Source organism: Phascolarctos cinereus, unplaced genomic scaffold (assembly GCF_003287225.1).
Source record: "Phascolarctos cinereus isolate Bilbo 61053 unplaced genomic scaffold, phaCin_HiC Scaffold_3;HRSCAF=262, whole genome shotgun sequence".
Taxonomy (NCBI): domain Eukaryota; kingdom Metazoa; phylum Chordata; class Mammalia; order Diprotodontia; family Phascolarctidae; genus Phascolarctos; species Phascolarctos cinereus.
In genome coordinates this window covers 263,603-279,907 of record NW_027555736.1, presented here as the reverse complement: position 1 = coordinate 279,907, position 16,305 = coordinate 263,603, and the positions used below count along the sequence as shown (strand labels likewise).

Here is a 16,305-nt window from a genome sequence, read left to right as displayed (position 1 = left end):
CACCCTAGATGTTAAATAAGTTCATTTGGCTTCCTGTGGTCAAGATTTGGTGCAAATGCTCGCTGTCCTGGAGCCCCCCAACCCACCCTCCCAAACACACACCTATAGCTCAGGGAAGAGGCTCACAGGACAGAGACCACTGACAAATCCAGGCCTTCAGTGTGTGTGGTGGTGGTGGTGGGGGGCAGCCCAGGCACCCATTCTGCAGGAGAGGCCATGGTGTCAGAACAGCCAGATCGCTTACTATCAAGAACAGTAAGGAGCAGTTACTGAGAACCCTATGGAAAGAGATCTCCCCCCCTCCAGACTCATACCTGGGCTGAGAGCTGGACCTTGTGAAGAGAGAACAAGGACAGAGAAAGACCACCAAGGCACAAGACCCTTTCAGGTATTTTATTTTCATAAAACCAATCTGTAAATGTGATCAAAATGATAAGCTCCAGACTACATAGAGCCCCATTAAAATAGGCAGGTTAGAGATTAGGATTTTTTTTAAAAAATCTGAGTATTTAATGTTATAAAAATATTCATGGCATTTCCCCTTTATCTGGAAAATTCTCTCATAGAATAATTTAATGATAAAATGCAGCATTTTCAGCAACGAAGACTAATCAGAAAAGTACCTTCAGTCTTGTAGGAGCAGCAGACACAGCTCTATGAAAAGCTGGGATGAGCAAAACCCCAGCCCCTGTGCCAAACATGTTGGCAGGCCCCCAGAGAGGTTGCTGCCTTGGACCATGCTGCACTTCAAACCTGATTCAGACCAAAGCAAGTGAGTGTGGTCCCATGACAAAGTCAAGCCCTGGACAGTTTGGCTGGCATACTGTTCATAGCTGGCCAGGGTGCCTTACAGGCACCTTGACTTACAGGCTGCTTAGTCCCTGGATCCTTACAGACAGGGAAAGCTGCAGCCTTTTGGGGACTGCTTGAAATGAATGGAGTGAAACCACTGTCCCTGAGAAATGTCCATTGCACACAGAGCAAGGGCTACCTTTGAGGGCCCTTGTGGACGCAGGAGAAAGTGAGTATTTCCCAGATCCCACGGTGTGCAGCAGCCTGGACTGTCCACTGAGGGTGCAGAAGGGGTGGGGCCCACTGTTCCTGTGAGCAGGTACCAGGCAGAGTGGCCTGTAGGCCTGCAGGCCTGCAGGGAGCCCCAAAGACTCCGTGGGAAGTGAAGAGAGGAAAGGCCTGCAGATGCAGAAAAACGCCTGGGCACCAGCTCAGGGCTGGCCTTTTGCTTTCTCTGGGAAGGTCTGGGCTCTCCAGAGACAGGCAAACACCAGCCCCTGCCCCGGGGGATGTTTGAGGGTTGCCAGATGCGGGGTGTAGGAGAGGGGAGAGAGCCAGTCAGGTCACTCCTTCCTCTCCCTGCATTGCCGATGACTGATTGTGAAATCAAGCGTGGTCTAGGCCTGCCAGGACTGGGGATCATCAAAGCAGCCAGCTGATTTCTTTGTCTTGGCCCCAAGTCTTTTCGGCCTCAGGGCCCAGGTTTCCAGTCACCTGCGCTGGCCTGGCGGCATCAGAGCCACCTTGGGACCAGCTCCCTTAGAGAAGGAAAAGGTACTATCTTGGAAAGCGTGTTAGGGAGCTTACTCCCCCACAAGCTGATAACTAGGTACCCCAATATTAGGCCCCATGGACACAGTGATGACCCAGGGTCAAACCAGGCTTTCACTTTCCTGAGATAAAAGGCCTTGCAGGGGCGCAGACGGAAACCCAGATTCACAAGGGCAGCAGCAGACACAGAATGCACCTGTCATTCCAGGTGAGTTCTTAAGCACAAAGGTGAGACCTGGACAGCACCCTCCATAGGCATGATTTTTAAAAGCTAGCCGAGACTCTGCAGGGGCACAGATGCCCTGAGCTAACCCTCCCAAGAGCATCTTACCTGGGGCTTTGAGGTAGTCACAGCTGGAGGTTTTACAGGTGGTGGTGGAGGACCAGAAGTTGGCTTGACCACCTGAAAGGCACAGTCAGATCACACATACTCTCATCACATTTCCCAGGCCTAGCCCTGCTCTCTAGCTCCCCCAGATAGCCCCCAGCACCCCAGCTCAACAAGGACTATGGTAGAGCCAATCACAGTAAGGAAGGGGTGTGCTTTTTGAAATGGGGATGGGCCTGTTGACCTACCACCATAGGATGGATCCAGCCCTACAAACCAGCTAGCCAAGGACTTCAGGCAGATGGGTGAGGTGTCGGCCCCTCACCTCTAAGGGTGGGAACCACAGAGCTGCAGGACACCCCCAAACTCAGGTTGGGCTGGGTTAATACCACTTCCCTCCTCCTTCCTCGGTGGGGCAGAAAGAAGAGGAAGCTATGGGCCTGGTGTCCAGTGGCCCGGCTTGAGATGCCTTGGAGTGAGATGTCAGAGGCTGCTTCTTGTATGGTTCCTCGCCCCCCAACATGAGGACAGGAAGTATGTGTCAGAAAGAAGACATGAACGAAACAGGGTGACATGGATCAGTCAGAATGGGCAGGGTTGCTCCCCTGCTTCTTAGAAGGTAGAAAGCCTGAGACTGTGGGCTCAGTTTAGGGACAGAGAGTGGAGGATGTAGCTGTCCTTGGATGTGAGGTGTCCAAGAGGGGCAAGACAGTTCAGGGGAGTGCTCTCCTTGACCCCAGAGCTGCCTCACCTGCTTAGGTTTCAGCTCTGGCAGTGGCTTGCTGGGAGGCGCAGGCTTGCTCTGAAAGGGAGAGGAAGAGGAGACAGGTAAGCGTGAGCTACCCTGAGCAGTGGGGGGCCAAGGACAGCTCAGCCCATGGGAACTTTAGCTGCTGGCTTTGCCCCCAACCTGGACTGCAGGGGCTAACCACGTCTAGAGCTGTTAAGCATCACAAGGTGGGCTGGTGGCTCATGGAGAATGTCCACAAAGGCCCAGAGAGGGGATACCTCAGGGAAGTCTTTGGGAGAGCATGGGGTTTGAAGGCAAAGGCCCAGGGTCAAATCAAGTCCTTTCACCTCTTTGGGAGCCCTCCCGAGGACCCAGGAATCACTGGATCATTTCTCTTTCCCAGGGAATTGGACATGGCTCTGCCCCCTGAGTCCTTCCACATATATAGCTCCCCTCCACCTCCCCCAAAATGGAGCTCGACATGGCTCTCTTAGAGGAAGGCTGGGACACTCTGGCTCCCTCTACCATAAAGCAGGTCCCCCCAGATCCCATCAGAAAGTGTAGTTGCCAGGCCACGGCTTACCTGCTGAGGGGCCTGCCTGGTGTACACTGGCACTCTGAAGGGTGCCTGGGGTCCAGCTGCTGCAGGAGGCTGTGAAGCCACAGAAGGCAGGGTTAAAATGTGTCTGCTCAAAAGGCCCAGTTGGCCAGTGGAAAGCTCGGCTGGTCTGTGCTTGGGTAGCACATGATTATGCCTGGATTCAGAGGATCTCTCTCCTGGGAGGAAGCTCAGTGTCCAAGTTATCCCTGCACCAGGAGGTCAGGGGCCATGACAACAATGGCCCATCCTTGTAGAAGGGAGAGTGAGTGCAAGAGGTCCTCCCTGGCCTGGACCTTTATCATGGCTCATCTGCAAGGCACCCAGCACAACTGGAGCTCTCTGCGGGAAACCTGCAAGGATGGCCATTCCTAAGGCTGCTCACAGTAGGCTGGCCATGCTCTGTCACTGGTGTACTCACCGCAGGGGGTGGCTGTCCAGGGACAACCAGAGCAGACCGGGATTTAGGGTGCTGGGCAGCCGATGCAGTAGAGACCAGTCCTGGTGCCCTGCAGCCACCTTCGTGGAACAGGGGGTTGGAGAGGCCAGAAGGGGTTTCTGTTGCAATTTTCCTGAGGGAGGCAAAGGGTGAAAACGGGGTGAGTGGACAGATCAACTGCATTTGGGTGCCAGGATGCTTGGGGTGAGCAGGGGGAGTGGAAGGCCAGGGGCTCTGAGCAAACAGGCATCCTCCCTTTGTGCGCATGCGTACACACGCACACACACACACACACGCGTGCGCGCCAGGTCACCCTTACACATTCCCCTCCTGCTAGGCCCCTCAGAACCACTGCTGAAAGGTGAGCTGGGAAATCATTTCCATTTTACAGATGAGGAAGCTGGGACTCAGTGAAGGGACATGGCTTATCCAAAGTCACCCACTATGTTACTGGGGATTGCCAGGTATTGGCAGTGTCCCTGACATGAAAGAGCTGAGCCCGTCTGCTCGTGGCGTGTGTCCACGCCACAAAGCCACAACTCCCACAAAGCATAGACCCCTTCAGAAAGTCAGGGGAAAGGGGTAGGCTAAACTGGAGCCAAACGTCCTGGGACTGCCCCTCCCTCCCCGTGCCAGCTGGTACAAGGCTGGAATCCCCATGCTGTTCCTGGGTGAAAACCCTGGTGTGCTGGGCTCAATGTGAACTCCCATTATTGAGAGCAAATGATTCCCATCAGCAGCTGGGGAGGGCGGGCTCTCGTGTGGGGAGGGAATAGGGAATACAGAACTCAGTGTCGGAAGAGACCCAAGATCAAACCCTCTTTCTGGGACTGCAAGCTGTATGACCACGAGCAAGTCACTAACCCCTCTGAGCATGACTTTCCTCCTCAGAAAAATGAGGCTGAAGCCACTCCCCCTCAGGGTTGTTCACGGCTCCTTCAAGATGATGGATGACTATAAGGCAAACCTTAATGCATCCCCCAGTATGCCCATGATCATGCCTGTCACCAGACTGCTGGCCTCCCTCCCACCTCCACACACTGCCAGTACTCAGCAGTGCTTTCAAGGTGCCGTGTTTCCTTGCAGACAGACCCAGAGAACATTCCTCCTCCCCGGAGCCAGACCCACTGGGCCAGGGCAGCCAGCAAGAATCTACACCCTGGACCGTTCTCACCTCTTCTGCAAAGGGGGCAGCATCCGACGCTTGTAGAGAATGAAGGTCACGCCGATCAGTAGGACAAGCACGGCCAGAGTCACCAGCACCCCTACCAGCATGCCATGGGCCCCTTGGGGGGAGAAAGGAGCAATTAAGCACCTCTGTGGGCCAGAAACTTTGCAAACTGGAGCAGCCTTGCAGCAGACCTTCCGTGCTTGAAATAGCCCAGCCCAATGGATGCCATCTCCATGCCCCTTTACTGCCTGAGCCCTTGAATCAGCAGAATCAAGAGAATGACCCACAAGAGGAATGTTACAGAATTGGACCCCAGCTAGCTGAAGCCAGGCCTGCCCAGCCAGCCTGAGGACAGAGGGCAAGGCACCCTCTTGACTTCTGGGCATTTAGCCTTCCCTGCCTGGGAAGAGTCTCAGCCCTAAGACCAGGGCTTGCACCAGGGGTCTGTGGTTGAGCTGGGCCCTTCTCTGCCTCTGGTGCTTCCCCATGGCGAGGCTGCCTCAGTGCCTTCAGACTCTCTGGTTAGTTCATTCTGCTCTCCAGCTTTCCTCCTCCCCAAGTGTGCCCAGAATATGGGTATCCCACCGTGGTCTCCCTTGCCTGACAAACACCGAGTCAACAAGACCATCTACATTATTCCAATAGGCAGCCAGTGGACAGATCAAGGAGGGTCGGGGCTAGACCCTGAAACAGGTGTGGCCCAGCAAGGTGTTTGAGTCACTCAGGCTGCAGACTGTTCATCCAGGCTTGGAGATGAGGGAGGAAGACAAAGGAGAGAGGATGATGGGACCACAGCCTCTGGCTCTTCAGGGGGCACAGCCTCCTAGGCCCACTTGACTTGGCTGGGAAAGGGAGACTCGCATGTTTCAAGCCAGGGGCCCCAGCAAATACTTCTTCTGGGCTGCTCACTGCAGACAATGCCCATTTTTGCCCTGTGACAGCCCACTGATCCAGCTGCCTCGAGCATGGCTGGCCAATCCCTGCCCCCTGATCCCATGTCTGCTTTATGTAAGGCATTGTGCAATGTGGTAAGGAAGCCAGTATAGGGGGGGATCACAAAGTGGCCCACTGGGGGGGGTCTACCTGAGGTGATGGCAGCCACTTTCTGTTGGCAGTATGGTGGAGCCCAGCCCGGCTGACAATGGCATTCTCTCTTGTGGTTGCAAACCTGTAAGGGCATTAGCGGAGCATCAGAGGGCTAATGCAAGGCCAACACCTCCATGCACAGGGAGTAGCTGGCATCGCCATGATGGCGCATCCCTATAACTCAATTGTGCAAAGACCTGGATTTGACTCTGGGCTCTGTCCCACACCAACTGTGACCTCAGTCAGTCAATAGGCATTTATCAAATGCCTACTACATGTTAAGCACTGGGGATACAAAAAGAGGCAAAAGACAATCCCCACTCACACGGGCTAACAATCTAATGGGAGAGTCAAGCAAACACCTACGTACAAACAAGCTCTATAAACAGGAAAGAATGAACAGAGGAAAGGTGCAAAAATTAAGAAGGGCTGGGAAAGGCTTTCTCTAGAAGGTGGAATTTTAGTTAGGACTTAGAGGAAGCCAGGAGGTCAGAGGAGAGAAGAGAGTGTATTCGAGACATGCTGCAGAGGTGAAATCAACAGGCCTTGCCACCATTTGGATCTGGGGATGAAAAAGAGTGAGGAGTCCAGGATGATTCCTAGGTTGTGAACCCAAGGGACTATGGGGAGGATGTTGCCCTCTACAGGGATGGGAAACCTAGGAGGTGGGGAGGGTTTGGGGGAAGATCATGAGTTCTGTTTTGGACATAATGAGTTTAAGATGTCTATTGAATATCCAGTTTGAAATGTCTGAAAGGTAGCTGGAGATGCAAGATTGGAGGCCAGGAGAGAGACAGGGGCAAGAAAGGCAGATTTGAGAATCTTCAGCACTGTTCAGTCATTGTTCAGTTGTGTCCAACTCTTCATGACCCCATTTGGGATTTTCTTGGCAGAGACACTGGAGTGGTTTGCCATTTCCTTCTCCAGCTCACTTTACAGATGAGGAAACTGAGGCAAAGTAAGTAAAGTGACTTTTCCAGGGTCACACAGCTAGTCAGTGTCTGAGGCCACATTTGAACTCAGGTCTTCCTGACTCCAGGCATGGCATTCTATCTCCTGAGCCATGTAGCTGCTCTTTCAGCATAAAGATGGTCATTAATCCATGGGGGCTGATGAGCTCACCAAATGAAGTGGTAGAGAGGGAGAAGAGAAGAAAGCCCAGGACAGAGCCTTGAGAGACACCTACAGCTCAAGGGCATGACCTGGAGAAGGATCCAGCAAAGGGACAGGGGAGGAGCGGTCAGAGCGGGAGGAGAGCCAGGAGAGTGCCATGTGCCCAAAACCTCCATCTAGGGTAAATCTCTTAGCCTCTCTGGACCCCAGTTTTCTCATCTGCAAAAAACGGGGATTGGCCTAGACTAGCCTGAAGACAGGTGCCCTTGTCATTCTGCAGGCTCCAGGAGCCTGTGATTTCATGATACTGAATAAACCCCAGGCCCCCAGCCCCTTCTTCCTATGCCTCCTTGTGCCTGGGAGGAGGCCCTTAGCTCCACAAGGTTTTGCCAGCTCCTTCCAGGCTGGCGAGGCTTTGAGTCCAGGCCCAGCAACAAACTGCCCGCCCAGCAGAGCCGAGCTTGGAGCCGTGGGTAGGGCTCATTGGTTCAGGTGTTGAGAGGCTGGGCCTCTGAGGCCACTAGACCTGCCTGGGTTGCACCACAGGAGAACGTCCACCATGAATGGAGAGGTTTACACTGGCCACCTGGGCACAAAGGAGGCACTGGGTGCACGTCAGGAAGGAAGGATGGGTTGATCACCTACTATGTGCTAGAGACTGTGCTAAACCCTTGACAAACATCTGTGATTCTCACAACAAACCTTGGGAGATGGGTGCTATTCTCATATCCATTTTACAGTTGAGAAAACTAGACAGAGGTTAAGTGACTTGCCTAGGGTCACACAACTAACAAGCATCTGAGGCTACATTTGAACTCGGGTCATCCTGACTCCATTCCCAGACTTGTATCCACTGTGTACCCCCTGGCTGCCTCAGCTTCATGAGAAGATGCTGAGGTGGGTTGGGGTTGGACTCAGGGAAAATGAGGAAAGGCTAGCATCGGGGGTAGCCTGTGAAGGCAAGGAAGGGGGAGTCTGGGATGCTCCTGAGATGCCACAGAACATGAGGCGAGCTGGTCATCGAGCAAAACTGGGAGAAAAAAACCGAGATGTGTCAAGGTCATGGCAGAGATAAGGACCTTCCCAGACCAAAGAAGCGCACTGCTCAAGCCCCCGAAGCGTCGACCAAGCCAGTGAAGAGCGTGCGGCCACAGGTGGTGTTTTCAAGGCGGGGGCTGAGGAGGGAGAAGCCGCTTGGTGATGGTGACTCCCCAGTTACTTGCCAGCCTGGTCGCCACCACAGAGAGGACACATGCACTGGCGTGACACACAGCAGATGGACTCATACCAGCAGTACTGAAGGGACTGTTCTGCTTGATTAGCCCTATTTGTTACAGGAAATTTGTTTTGTTTCTTTCACTTTTGGGGGGATGGGGTGGGGGGATAGATTTCTGTTCATTAAAAACAAAGAGAGGTGAGAAGACCTACAGGTGTGGGATGCTGCCCGCACTCCCTGCTGAGGTCACTCTGGTCAGTTTTACTATTGTTACAAGAGACTTCTCACAAACTGGCTCTGCCGGAAAGGGTTTGTACGTCAAATGAAAACATTAATGAAATGTCTCAAGGGTATACACAAATTCAAAACAAAACTTACTGCTGCCCATTGAAGGCAAGGCTTTCCAGAGAGAAAGAATGGTCTGGGAGTGGGCGGCTGACAGGGTTAGCCTGGGTGCTCTCAGCCACAGTTTGAGATCCCAGGGCTGACCCACTGAGCAGGGATGGAAAAGGTCTCAGTGAGAGCCAGTAAGAGTGCATCCTGCTGGTGTCTTGGAAATCTAACCAAGAGGGTGGATAAAGGCGGAAGAAGACTAGCCGTCTGGGTGCACCTGCACCAAGCTGGGTCAGTGAAGCTCAATACACAAGATGGAGAGATGGTGGCACACAGAGAAGGAGAAGGATGTCCCAGAAAGACACCACCATGGGCAAGAAGACTGGAAGATGAGCCTCCCATGTGTCCATCCAAGACCATATCCCAGAAAGGGAAGAAAGCAGAGGGTGAAGGCAACGTGGGTGGGAGACAGCATCCAAGGAGGACCTAGATGCGGGAAGCCTGGGAAGCCCAGGGTGCCAAAGTGTTTTGTATGGAAGGGAAGAAGATCAGCCAGACACACCCACGAGAGCAGTGTGAACTCACCCCATGACCATTGCATTGGCTGGAACAGTTCTCAGCTCCATAGACATGGAGGTCCTGACAACGACCATTGTAGCAAACCTAGGAAAAGATGAGGGGCACAGGTGTCTAGGGGAGCCCTGTCCCCATGGCCTCCCCAAGCTGCTGCCCTGCAGGGCCCACTGCTGGACAGATAGAGTGGAGGCTACCACCCATGTGTTTCTGCCTAAGACCCATAAGGCTTTCCTCTCCATCCCACCCTGCCCCCCTCCCCCCCACAGCTCATGTGTTGGGGTGGGGGATGGCTTTTCCCGGGGTCTGAGACCTTGGGGGCCATGGTCCCAACAGCCCACACTCACCATCTGCTCTCCACACTTCGTCCCAGTGGCCACCATCTCAAAAGGCTCATCTTTCCCGTTTCCTGCTATGGTACATGGTATCCAACCCAGAGTGATGGTGCAGTAGGCCCTGTTGGTGACCTTCCCCCCAGAGCAATGCAGGACCCCACATTTGTTGAGACTGCCAGGAGAGAAGGCTTTCTCTCATCAGGCTGGCTCCTTGGGCCTCTCCACCAGCTCAGCCCAGGGGAATCAAACGAGCTGGCAGCCCACCCCCTAGACAGTGCCATGCTGGACTTGGGTGCTGAACTTGGGGACTGGGCTTGGGGTCAGCCGCCTCATTTCCCAACCCTTCCATTCAAGGAGGGCTGAGGTCACCACCCCCTCCCTGCCTCGACCATCCCTAACAGGTATCTGTGACTCTGCAGTGTGTCTAGATGTAAGGAACAGAATTCAGGAGGCCAATCCTGGCTCACCTTGTGGGAGGGGTGGCTGGTGCAGGGCAGGAGAGGATCCCCCCAAACCACAGGGTAGCAGGAAGCAAGCATTCCAGACTCACCTCTGTCGGGATGAACCTGAGCAGCCTGCCTGGATGTCAAGCCTGAAGCAGCTGTCAGAGGCCACAGAAGCACCTGTGGGGAGGAAGTGAACTAAGCCGAGGCCAACCCAGCTGGGGAAGGGTCTGGGAGGGGAGTGCTGGACCCAGACGATGGGCAAAGGCCCGAGAGTTTTGTACCATTTCTTCGTGTGGATGAGAGGAGACGACATCTCAGAGCGAGGCTGGTGTCTTCCCCAGGTTGACCTCCCATGGCCGATGAGCATTAGCCTCTGCTCCACCATGCCCTGTCCCCTTCTCCTGGGCAGTCCAGACCACACTGGATCAGCTATCACTGCCTGACATCTACATCCCCCCATTGCTCCCCTCTTCTGCCCTCTGAGGCCAAGCGCAGTGAGGGGGGTCCACATGGAGCCCTGTAGGCCATGCCCCTGATTCCTTTCTCTCTTCAGAATTTCATGCTTGGGAATGTCCCCATCTCCTGGGCTGACTCTCTGTGGGATTCTAGGCCATGGACTCTTTCCTGGACCCCAGCTGCCCTTCTCCTGAGCTCCTGTCTCCTGTCTCCTTGGGAGCTCCCCGCCCCCCTCACAGACCCAGATGAGGCAGATGTCCCAGGGGCCACAGGGAGGAAGCCCGGTAGGATGCCTACCCACACTCCCCAGCTCACCCTCGCCCCAGAGTGCCTGGCACTGCTGCTGGTGGGTGGGACAGGCCCCATTGTAACAGTAACCATCCTGGCAAGGCGTGCCATTTTCTTGGAAGACATTCTCTGGACACTCTCCCCGCTGGCCGTCACAGTACTCAGGCAGGTCACAGACATCCTGAGCCTCACGGCAGATCTGCCCAAGTGGTACCACCTAGATCGATACCAACAGAGACACGTCACCCACCTGAGGGCTGGACGCTCCTTCCCAGGGTGACCTAAGAACCCTGCTCCTCTGTGTCATGTCCCTGACTGGCTTTCCTCACCCTGCATGGGTTAGCCCTTGGGTCCTTCCTGTCTCATCTTCAACCCCTCTGAAAGGCTGGAAACAGGAGGGCAGTGCTCTGGCCCAGGCATCAAAACTGGAGGGCCCAGACAGCCCATGCCCTGCTCCTGTGGGCTCAAACAACTGGGCTCATTGCTCAGGTATGAAGAGCTGTTGCTTACACTAGGAAGCTGCCTCCTGAAGGGCTCCCAGGGCACCCTCACCCTTGGCTCTGGGCCCCCTGGCAGGAGCTCCGCCACCAGGGGTCCGATGGCCCTGCAACAAGGCTCCCTCAGTCTTTCATGTCCTCCCCACATCTTTCCAAAGGCAGGTGGAGAACATCTTTCCCCTCCTCCAAAATGAGCCTGCCGTTGTTGTCAGCCGTCCATTGGCTCTGTTCCCATTTTCCACAGACCCTAACCACGACCTCCGTCCTGACAACCCTCCGAGTGAGGCCTTCCCAGAAGAAGCTGCCACCCTGAGACTCAGTTACACACTGTGCTTCCTTAGAGTCAACTTGTGAGCAGCACTGGCCTGAAGGCATTCTCCCCCAAGTCCAAGCTCTCCTAGCCCTGTGTCCATCTCCTCATCTGCAGTTAATGACGCGTTTTTGCCATAAAATGAGCTATCCTTAGCACAGTGTCTGGTATACAGTAGGTGCTTCATAAATGCTTGTTCATTCACTGACTTTGTTTTTAAACGAGTTTTTATCGACATCTTTCATTTTCACCCCACCTACATTTCCTGCCTCTTAGCTCTCAATGAGTTCCAAGGCCCTTTTCATTCTCATCCTACAGAGCTGCTTTTGGCCCTGCTGACCCCGCCTTCCCAACTGTTAGCTTCTGTGATGCTGTGCTTGTGTGTTCTCCTCTCTCTCTCCCTCCCTCCCCCCTTCCCCATCTCTGTCTCTCTCCTCCTTCCCCCCTCTGGGTTTTCCTCCTGCTGTGACCACACCTTCTCAGTCTCCATCACTGACCTTCATCCACCCCTCTTGTGGTCCTACCCTTCACCCCCTGGCCCCACAGCTCTGTCCTGGGTCCTTTCTCTTTCTCCTCTATACCCCCTCTCGGTGCTCCCAGAAGTCCCACAATCAGCTCTTGGCAGATTTCTCCCCCATCTGGACAGCTGGCCCTCACCTCCCTCCTGAGCTCCAGTGCTGCATCAGACCTGATGGTCACCTGCAGCTGGACACTCCCTACCCCTGCCCCTCACTCTGAGATGCTCAGTATCTGTTGGAGGTACCAACGTCCTTTTAACCCCCAGGTTTGACCTGTGGGTCGCCCTGGACTCTGTCCTCTTCCTCGCCTCTATGGCTGCTTGGCTGCCAGATCCTTGCAGTGCCCGCTCCCCAAAGTCTCCCTCTTCCATCCCCTTTTCTCCTCCCCCACCAACCTCATTCAGTTTCTCGTTACCTTCCCCAGGCCTGCTGGGCAAAGCCCCTAAAAAAAGTCTCTGCCCACTTCACTCCCTGCTCAGCCCCTGTTTTTAGGCCACGCTTCAAGGGCAGAAATGGAGTGGCCATCACAAAAGCTGGCTGGGTTGCCAGGCATCTGAGGCCTGTTAGAAACATGCTCGAACATATGCCCTGACAAAATATGTCAGAAAGCAGCCGGCAGTAGGAAGAAGTGGAAACTCCTGGACACAATCAAAGCCAGGCCTGGCTCCTGGCCCTGGGGGCAGATATCATTCCACAGGGACAGGATAGACCAAAGAGGAGGCTGGGCTGAGCCAAGCGGGGCCAGGGAGCCAGAACCTCTGGCAGTGAAGATCCGATTCAGGGCCAGAGTACACTAACCCAGGGGGAGGAGGCCACTGGAGAAGAAGTGGAAGTGATGCCCACTGCCCACTCACTTAATCAGGAAGAGGAAGGAGGGAGAGGAGAGAGGAAGGGGGGAGGGGAGAGGAGAGGAGGGGAGGACAGGGGAGGGAGGGGGAGGTTAGCCGGCAAGGCTGGACACATCCCCTCTAGCGCAGATTTTAAGCGATTCAGAGAAAAGCCAGACATGGACTGAAAGTCTACAAGGCAAGGCAGCCCAGTACAGACCAGGAGCCCACAGGAAGGAAGTCCGGAGGCCCGAGAGGGTGAGGTGTGCTGTCTCAAGAGGACAATCTGGCCATGGCACAATTGGCTGGCCTTTTGCCAAGATGTGCCTGGCACACCCGGAGGATAGAAGGAAGAAACAGTGGGGCCAGTTGGGATGGATCTCCGAGTGAGCTGAGCCCAGCAAGGAGACTGAAGGAAAGCCAAGAGGGCTTTTGTCCACGCTGGACAGAATCGCTGTGGTGGTCCAGGCATGATCTCAGGGTCCTGTCCTGGGCACATTCTGGTCTGCCCTGCCCATCGCTCCTGGGTCTGCCCACAGCCCCCCCCCCCCCCGCATTCTCCTGCCCTCCCCCCACCCTTCCCAAGTGCCCTACTGGAGGGAGGGCCCCGTCTGTGGCCCCTCCCAGAATGGAAACCCCTGGAGGGTGAGGAGGACTCTATCACCCCAGCGCCCAGCACAGAGCCTGGCTCCAGTAGGTGTTGAACTTCCACTTGAGTCCCTGACAGTGAAAAGCCTTGGGGTGGGCCGAAGCTAAGAGGGACACAAGGTGCAACATGCTTCTTCCCTAGGGAAACCGTGGCTAACCCCATCATTCTGAGCCACATGCCTTGGCGGCTGCCTTACCTGACACTCATGGCAACATTCTCCATGTGCACACATGGCACCTGTGACCAGTCTGCACGTGGTGGCATTACAGCAGTGGTTTGTGCACTCCTGCAAAGAGAAGACAGAGACGTGAGGGGCCTGGTCTGTGGTGTGTGGTATCCCAGCAGCCAGGAAGGTGCCCACTCCAGCTCCAGGGCAGGCCTCCTTCTAAAGGGCCCGTGCCTTCTGCTCCCCTGGGGACCTGGAGCTCCCGCTCTGAAGGGTGACAAGACCCGCAGCCCTGCCCTGCCTGGTCTGTGTGCCCATGGTTGTGCCCTGCACTCAGGAATAACTTTAGACATGGCCGTACCCCACACTTGGGTGACTTCGGACCCAGCCCTGCCCTCCCGCATTCACACACCCACATACCTCTGGGACACCACAGTCACACTCCTCCCCACGCTCCACAAATCTGTTTCCACACATGGGCCCTCCATAGATCTCATCCAGCTTTGGAAAGTTTGTCAAGCAGCTTGTCTGGAAGATGTCATTTCCAACAAAATTCTCCAGGTTGCTCCTGCTGCAGGTGCTGAATGTCTTGGGGAAGACGGTGCTGCTGAAGAGGAGAGAGAGCGCTGGGCAGGATGCTCAGAAGGGTCATGGAGCTCACCTCTGGTGGGGAGAGGAAGTAGCCAGGGCCAGGGAACCCCAGCCTGGAAGCAGAGAGCATACCCCAGGCCAGCCATGTCTGACCTGGGTCCCAAAGTAGGGTCCCATAGCTCTTACTTCAGGAAATAATTATCCCTTTCCAAAAATCTACTAAACTCTTAGGAAAAACCCACTTCTATGAGCAGAGGGAACAGGACAAAGGTGTGCTGAGACCTGCTGGGCACCAAGGCTGAGGGAGGAGGGAGAAGTGCCCTCTGGGAAGCCCAGGTCTCACTAGCTAGGTTACAGAGCCAGCAGAGTGTGGGGCTGGCAGAGGGAGGGGTGCCAAGCTTACCCTTGACCCCAACCTTTACCATGCCCTTTCTTAGAAAAGATGGTCATGAGAGATACCAGGCACAGTGCCCAACTACAAGGAAGGGAGGGGAAGTTGGGCACCTCCCCCCAAGCTCTGGGGCTCAGACCCCTCTGGCCCATCAGCGACTGGGGGCTTGACTCCTGTCACCTCCATGGTGGCTAACCCTACCTGATGCTGGCCGCCATGATGCACCCACCGTTCTGCTTCTGCTCATGACAGTAGCAGCCAGCAATGTTTTCATCATGGTCCATGCCGAGGTTGTGTCCCATCTCATGAGCTATGGTTGAAGCCACCCCGATGGGATTGGCATGGTGGTCCTGGGGAGGGAAGAGAATGGATGGATGGATGGATGGATGGATGGCCACATCAGCCAGCCTGCTGGTGGGATGGAGCCAGGGGACGAACCAGGGCCCCTGCCCTCCAGGCTCCATTGAGCAGGGAGGAGAAGCCATGGACACAAATCACAAGGACCAAAGAAAAACAGGCCCAGAGCCCCTGCGACTTCAATTTGAACCTAGCCCTAAATGTGTGCACCCCCCACCCAAAAGGCTTGAGAAGACAAAAAAGTGAACAGGGACATGGGGTCTGCAGGTCCTGCTGGGAGACTATGGGGGGAGGGGAGAGACCCTGAAGCACACACTCACTGGCAGCACCCGCTTACCGGCAGGGCCCGCTCACTGGCAGCACCAGGCCGGGCAGGGGCTCCTGGAATGTGGTCCCCAGCCCTGTGGTTCAGCTCAGCTCTGGGATTGGGGCCTAGGGGTGCCACCTTCACACATGCTTACCTGGTTTACGGCCCCAGAGCCCGACGTGCACATGGAGGCCACCTTGGCCAGCCCCACCGTCGTTTTTTCAAAATCCACACCTCTAAGACAGAAGTTATTGACAGCTCCTGAACCCAGTGCCCAGCAAGCCAGCCATGCCCAAGCCCAAATTCTTCTGCTGGGTGGGGGGCCTCGCCGCCACCCCCCCAGTCACTCTTGGGGGTCCTCTCTACTCCTAGCTGTGACACTCCATTCCAGGCACCTCCTTACCTTTGTCCATGCTGTTCCTCCCTCCCTGAGCACCCTCCACTCAACTTCTTGTCCCCATCTAAATGCTTTCTTTCCCTTGAGGCTGAGCCACCCCAACACTCTCTGTCCCAGAGCTCTTCTTGTTTTTAGCTTCCCAGGTAAACCTGTGGGCCATGCTCCTTGGGGATGGGCAGGGGAAACAGCGTTATGCCTGGGAAGGCAGTAGGTGCTGACCCTTTCCCCAAGCCCGGAGGAAGCCCCCTCACCCCAAGGTGCCCTCCCACCAACCTCCAGAACAAACTTGGTCACTCACTATGGGGGCTGTGCAGCTAACAGCATGGCAGCCTGACAGGTGGCGTGGCACTGATCCCCAGCTCTCCAGTGCCCACTCCTGGAGCTCTCTCCCCCTCCTCCCTTCTTCCCTTTTTTTTTTTTAAGGCAATTGGGGTTAAGTGACTTGCCCAGGGTCACATAGCTAGTAAGTGTCAAGTGTTTGGTCTCAGGATGGATCTGAACTCAGGTCCTCCTGACTTCAGGGCCAGTGCTCTATCCACTGCACCATCTAGCTGCCTCCTTCTTCCCTTTCACTGCCAAGGACACCACTGTCCCCCCAGTCACCCACACATGCGGCCTCT

At 55.3% G+C, this 16,305-nt stretch overlaps 1 protein-coding gene across 8 annotated transcripts in view; it reads right to left on the bottom strand.

Annotated features, from left to right (window-relative positions):
• Positions 1-378: 378 nt before the first annotated feature.
• Positions 379-16,305, bottom strand: part of ADAM8 (ADAM metallopeptidase domain 8) — a 31,323-nt gene continuing 15,396 nt past the window's right edge. For 2 of the 8 annotated variants that reach the window (XM_078150659.1, XM_078150661.1), the window contains 12 exons: positions 15,443-15,524; positions 14,826-14,974; positions 14,063-14,249; positions 13,673-13,762; positions 10,036-10,892; positions 9,498-9,657; positions 9,163-9,240; positions 5,913-5,997; positions 4,833-4,944; positions 3,641-3,791; positions 3,205-3,273; positions 1,973-2,693 (listed from right to left, as the gene is read on the bottom strand). In XM_078150659.1, coding sequence (XP_078006785.1) covers positions 2,433-2,693; positions 3,205-3,273; positions 3,641-3,791; positions 4,833-4,944; positions 5,913-5,997; positions 9,163-9,240; positions 9,498-9,657; positions 10,036-10,892; positions 13,673-13,762; positions 14,063-14,249; positions 14,826-14,974; positions 15,443-15,524 — 2,281 coding nt within the window. In that variant the 3' untranslated portion in view covers positions 1,973-2,432. The other 6 variants (XM_020973069.2, XM_078150662.1, XM_078150663.1 and 3 more) reach the window with 6 other exon arrangements.